The sequence below is a fragment of the Cebus imitator genome, unplaced genomic scaffold (assembly GCF_001604975.1).
Source record: "Cebus imitator isolate Cc_AM_T3 unplaced genomic scaffold, Cebus_imitator-1.0 Scaffold82, whole genome shotgun sequence".
NCBI classification, from domain to species: domain Eukaryota; kingdom Metazoa; phylum Chordata; class Mammalia; order Primates; family Cebidae; genus Cebus; species Cebus imitator.
Genome location: NW_016107397.1, coordinates 1873429 through 1879436, shown reverse-complemented (window position 1 = coordinate 1879436; position 6008 = coordinate 1873429). Strand labels below are relative to the sequence as shown.

Here is a 6008-nt window from a genome sequence, read left to right as displayed (position 1 = left end):
TGATTTTTTGTATTTTTAGTAGAGACGGGGTTTCACCATGTTGACCAGGATGGTCTCGATCTCTTGACCTCGTGATCCACCCGCCTCGGCCTCCCAAAGTACTAGGATTACAGGCGTGAGCCACCGCGCCCGGCCCATTTTAACAATTTTTAAGTGTTTTAACTCAGTGGTGTTAATTACGTTCACAATGTGTGATCATCACCTCTATTTAGTTCAAAAATCTCAAATCTCCTTTATTTCCCCCCCCTTTTTTTTTTTTTTTTTTTTTTTTTAATTTTAGGGACTAGGTTTTGCTATGTTGCCCAGGCTGGCCTTAAACTCCTGGGCTTAAGGTGATCCTTCTGCCTTAGGCCTCCGGAGTAGCTGGGACTACAGGTGTACACTGTCACACCCAGCTTCAAATCTCTTTTAATCTATAAAGTTCTGGCTAGGTTCGGTGGTTCATGCCTATAATCCCAGCACTTTGGGAGGCCGAGGCTGGCGGATCACCAGAGGTCAGGAGTTGGAAACCAGCCTGGCCAACGTGGAGAAACTCTGTCTCTACTAAAAATACAAGAATTAACTGGGTGTGGTGGTGGGTGTCTGTAGTCCCAGCTACTCCGGAGGCTGAGGCAGGAGAATCGCTTGAACCTGGGAGGCGGAGGTTGCGGTGAGCCGAGATTGCACTACTGCACTCCAGCCTGGGCAACAGAGCGAGACTTTGTCTCAACAACAACAAAATTGATAAAGTTCCCTTTCCTCTGAAAATTGAATGTGATTTGAACAAACCCATTTGAGCCCTGAGGTGGATGCCTATTCCAAGCCCACTTCTCCCTCTGGGGGTCCCAGTTTTGTGATCTGGTCTTCCCTTTCCTTCCTGGTAGCTTAAAAAAATCAAGACAGCAGCATAAAGGTGAGGAATGAGTGGATGGATGCAGGCGGATGTGAGAACAGCGCCCACCTGGAGGGCAGGAACCACTTGGGGGCGCCCTGTGTCCATGAGCTACTGTTGCGAGGAGCCTGGAGCCGGTGGGCACAGGGAGGAAGGAGCCTTTAGAGTGGCGGACAGCAGGGGGAGGAAGGAGGTTGGCTGAGCCAGGTCTGGGGCCTCAGGGACTTCTGTGTCCTCATGAGGCACAAAGGCCCTGCCCACCCTGCCCTGGCGTGGCCTGCAGTAGGTCAGCCCCAAGAGCGGGCACACGCGTGGCTTTGGGACCACAGGGCAGGGAAAAGAGGGACAGGGCCCTGCTCCTGTCACCTGCTGCTTCCGCCACGCCAGGACCAAGTCAGTGGTGTGAGCCAGTGGCCAGGCATCACTGCCCCGCAGGCAGTGGGGGGCTCCTCTTGGGCTGGGTGCAGGGCTTGGTGGGCGGCCCTATGGGAGGGGGAGTTGGTGGGGGACCACAGGGACTGACCAAAGGCAGGCCAGATCCCAGGACACCAGGGGATCTAAGCTTCCAAGAGTCAAGCTTTGCTGACCGTCGGACTAGCCCGGGGCCTCTATGCTTAAGGCATCGGAGAAGCCCAGTGGCCAGAAAGGGGCTGGGGCCAGGGTGGACCTTTGGGATCTGGAGTCAAAGGGGGAAGGAGGTGACCTCGTGGCAAGGCAGGGGCTGAAGGCCTTTTGGGGAAAGGGGGTCAAGGCCTTCCCCCCACCTTGATCCAGGTCACTGTGGATGCAGCTGGGAGCTGAACCTGGCAGCCCGTGTGACACAATGGTGGGGGGATGGGAGCCCCCACATGGCCAACACTGCCAGCCACACCCTAGAGGGTAAGTGCTGTGTGAAGAGAAAAGGGGTCTCTGAGCCCTACTCTGTGCTGTCCTCAGGGACATCCTAGAGGAGGGACTTTTGGGGACTGCTTTGAGGAGAGAACAGCTGGATGGACACACTGGGCTCTGCGGTCTGTGGGGCATGGAAGAGGGGACCCAGGGGCATGGTGGGAACAGCGACTGGGAAGGGAAAGGAGTCCCCGACCCCAGATGAGTGGGGAGAAGGAAGAGGGGAGAACAGGGATGCCCAGAACCCATGCTGTCAGCCCCATCCTCGGCACACCCACCAGCAGCCTCTGGGGTCCCCCGCCGGGCCCACTTTCTCCCGAGATCCCCAAAGAAGAGCACAGAGCCTGGGCAGGAACAGCAGGTTTACTGTTGGCAATAGCACAGCTCTGTGCCACCCACGGGGAGCTGGTGGGGCGGCAGCCGGGTGTCCTGGGCCTCCTATTCCCTCCCATTCTCTAGGTCCCTGGAGCCCAGACCCCTGGCTGTGGCCTGTCCTAGTGGTGGTTCTGGCTGGGTCTGCCCTAGGCAGGAGAGGAGGGTCCTTGGAGAGGCAGTGATGGCTGCAGAGGCTGTAGGGAGCCGGGACACTTCAGGCCAGGCCTGCTCAGCTTTGCACTTCTGGGGATCCCCTTATCCCTGACTCTTCCCCCTCCCCCACCTGGAAGAGACCTGGGCCCTGCACCCTAATGAGGAGGACCAGGGTGAGGGGTGCAGAGCATCCTGGGGGGGCTTTGAGCGCTTGGCCAGGGACTCAGCAAGGGGAGCGCAGGGTGGGCCTCACGTCTGCAGCTCCAGGAGGCAGTTGGGCTCCAAGGTCGGGGAGCTGGCCGGGCTGGAGCTGTGGGCCTCCCGGAGGTCCCGAAGCACCCGGAGCAGCCGGGCCAGTGAGTCCTCCGGGGCTGCGGACAAAGGTGGCCGTGAGGGCCCTGGGAGTGGGTCCAGAGACCCCACCCATACATCCCTGGAGGGGCTGGGACCAGGGAGCCAGTTCCAGGTGCGCAGGACCCACCTTCGCCAGGGCTTGCAGGCACAGTGCTGGCCTCTGCACCCCCGCTCAGCTCCCGGTGCTTCTCCCTGTGGGGGCGGCCAGAGTGAGGACCGTCAGCCTCCACCCGCCCTGCCAGGCTTCTGCTGCCCTTGTGGGAAGGCTGGGTGGCTCCGCGTGGGCCTCCTGGTCTAGAGGTGGCTCTGGGGGTGACAGCGGGGCTGACTCTTTCAGTCTATGAAGAGGAAACACGGGCCCAGCCTCGGCCCCTGGGCGCCTGCCACCTTCTCCCGTCCACTGTCTCCTCCCCACCCTACTGGGTTGACCAGAAGGCCCTTTGATTTTTTTTTCGTTTGTTTTTTTTTGAGATAGAGTCTTGCTCTGTGGCCCAGGCTGGAGTGCAGTGGCATGATCTTGGCTCACTGAAACTTCCATTTCCTGGGTTCAAGCAATTCTCCTGCCTCAGCCTCCCAAGTAGCTGGGATTACAGGTGCCCTCCACTATGCCCAGATAATTTTTGTATTTTTAGTAGAGAAGGGGTTTCGCCATGTTGGCCAGTTTCAAACTCCTGACCTCAAGCAATCCGCCTGCCTCTGCCCCCCAAAGTGCTGGGATGACAGGCGTGAGCCACCACGCTCCCCCTTTGTGGGTTTTGAGGGCAGAGATAAACCCTGGAGGAGCTGATGAGGAAGGGGGAGGGCCACGCCCTTCCTCCTCGCAATGGTGTGGGGCGTGAGAGATGGAAGAGCTCCTGGTCCAGCTGGCACTGGGTCACCCTGAAGTGTCCCGGCACCGCCGCATCTCCAGAGACCCTGAGTGACAGGGCCTCAGCATCCTGTTTTTAAAGCTGGCCATTAAAAGCATCCTGTTTTTTCTAAGCTTGTGCCAGGGCTGAGAACCACTGGATGAATGAGATGGTCAAGGAACTCAGGGAGTGGCCGAGGACACAGCCTGTGCTCCAAGGGCCCAGTGGCACGGCTGGGCAGGTTGTGAGGGGGGTTCAGCCCACGGCATCACCAGGCACGGCCCGGACCCTTGGGGCCTCTGTCCCAACCTGAGCTGGCCTCATGCTGCAGGGAGGCAGGTATTCCTGATGCCCTCCCCAGACATGGCCAGTTAGAATAGAGGTCACCAGCCACCACGGAGCAGCCCCAAGCCTGAATCCCAGCTCTAGCCCCACATTCAGCCTGGGCTACACAGGCTTTCCTGGGTGGGACTCACCACAGCATGGCCTCCACGCTCAGCAGGTGCCGGTAGATGAGCTGGGCCTCAAGGTCATGGTCAAGAGGGTCATTCCACTCCTGCAGGGTCACCCGTGACCGGGTCTTATCGCAGCCCCGACCTGGGGGCACAGAGAGGGCAAAGTTACCAGCAGACACTTGACTACCATGCCCAACTTCCTGGCTGCACAGATGGGGAAACGGAGTTCTGGAGGGGAGAGAGGCACTCAGGGGTCCCTGGTGAGGGCTGCGCTGGGAGCACAGCCTGGTCAGTCTGGTCCAGGCCCCACCTTGGTTCCCTACCCTTCTGGGGCAGCAGCTCATTTTGAGGTCAGCCCCTGCACCATGGAATGTGTGACTGCAGAGCATGGATGTCATCAGGATGTGACTCGGGGAGCCAGGCAGCTTTCTAGAAAGCTGCCTGCCTGGAAGGGAACAGGCTGAAATGTTAACATCATGGTGAGGTGGGCCGTAGCGGGTTCATGCCTTAGAGTGAGCTGCTCCTGCAGCCTGCTGGCTTTAAAGTCATCTGTCTTCTCTAAGCCTCAGCTTCTCCTCCATGCAGTGGAATACCAGGCCCTGTCTCCTGGGCCACGGTGGGCCCCACTTCGCCATTAATGAGGGTATCGCTACGATGGTTACAGCCAGAGGCTTCGCGTCATATCAGCCAGCCAGCAACGCCCTTGGAAGGAGTCACCAAGAGGCCAGGCGCAGTGGCTCACACCTGGAATCCCAGCACTTTGGGAGGCTGAGGCAGGAAGACAGCTTGAGGCCAGGAGTTCAAGGCCATCCTGGGCAACACAGTGAGGCCCTGTCTCTACAAAAAGAGGTGTGTGGCATGCGCCTGTAGTCCCAACTGTGCAGAAGGCTGAGGCAGGAGCATCACCTGAGCCCAGGAAGTCAAGGCTGCAGTGAGCTATGGTTGTGCCACTGCACTCCAGCCTGGGTGAGAGACCCAACTCAAAACAAGAGTCACCCATCCCTGTGCACTGCCTGACTGTAAATCCAGGGCCAGGCTAGAGTGGGTGGGTCAGTTTTCCATGGCCTCTGCCACACCAGGCTCTGGGGACCGAGGTTTGGCCTGGCCTGAAAGGCCAGGAGACTCCAAGTGCTCAGTCTCCTCTGGAAAGAAAGTGAGGATAATGAGAAGAAGGTCTCAAAAGTTGTAGAACTGTGCTGTTCTCCAGGGTGGCCGCTAGCCACATGAGAACATTTGAGTTGATTAAAATTAAAACAACATTTTTAACAATGTAAAACTCAGGTCAGGTGTGGTAGCTCACTCCTGCAGCCCCAGCACTTTGAGAGGCCAAGGAAGGAGGATTGCCCAAGCCTGGGAATTCAAGACCAGCCTGGACAACACAGCCAAGACCTTATCTCTAAAAAAGAAATTTAAAAATGAGCCAGGGGTGGGCCTGTAGTCCCAGCCTACTCAGAAGCCGAGGCAGGAGGATTGCCTAAGCCCAAGAGTTGGAGGCTGCAGTGAGCTATGATTGTGCCACTGCACTCCAGCCTGGGCAATAGAGCAAGACCTTATTTTTAAAAAATTAAACAGAAAACCCCCTCAGCCCCTCAAGCCACATTTCAAGTGCTCAAGAGCCACAGGTGCTGGAATCGAGAGTACTGCACAGTTTTGAGGCCTTCTAGAAGCTCCTCTCTGCCATCCCTCCAGTGCCCAAGGCACACGGTCCCCTCCCAACCACAGCTCCGGATTCAGGCCGCCAGCATGGGGTGTGCAAACCCAGGGGCTCTCTTTGGCTGTCTTTAGCAGGGGGTTCCTCAACTGTGTTCCCTAGAACACCGGTTCTGTAAGAAGCTCCTTGGCCAAGAGAAGGGCCACGTGAACCTATTTGAGTTAATTAAAATTCAAACCCTAGGGTTCCCTGTCAAATGGGATTGGGAAGTGCTGGGTTAAACTATGTTAGAAGTGGGATTCTAGGCTGGGCATGGTGGTGCATGCCTGGAATCCCAGCACTTTGGGAGGCCAAGGCAGGTGGATCCTTTGAGGCCAAGAGTTCGAGACCAGCCTAGGCAATGTGGTGAAACT

At 57.6% G+C, this 6008-nt stretch overlaps 1 protein-coding gene across 2 annotated transcripts in view; it reads right to left on the bottom strand.

The window, feature by feature from the left end:
• Positions 1-2103: 2103 nt before the first annotated feature.
• RASA4B (RAS p21 protein activator 4B) overlaps positions 2104-6008 on the bottom strand; it is a 35266-nt gene continuing 31361 nt past the window's right edge. For both annotated transcript variants that reach the window (XM_017533500.2, XM_037740273.1), the window contains 3 exons: positions 3966-4086; positions 2769-2833; positions 2104-2658 (listed from right to left, as the gene is read on the bottom strand). In XM_017533500.2, coding sequence (XP_017388989.1) covers positions 2537-2658; positions 2769-2833; positions 3966-4086 — 308 coding nt within the window. In that variant the 3' untranslated portion in view covers positions 2104-2536. The remainder of the gene's footprint in view (positions 2659-2768; positions 2834-3965; positions 4087-6008) is intronic.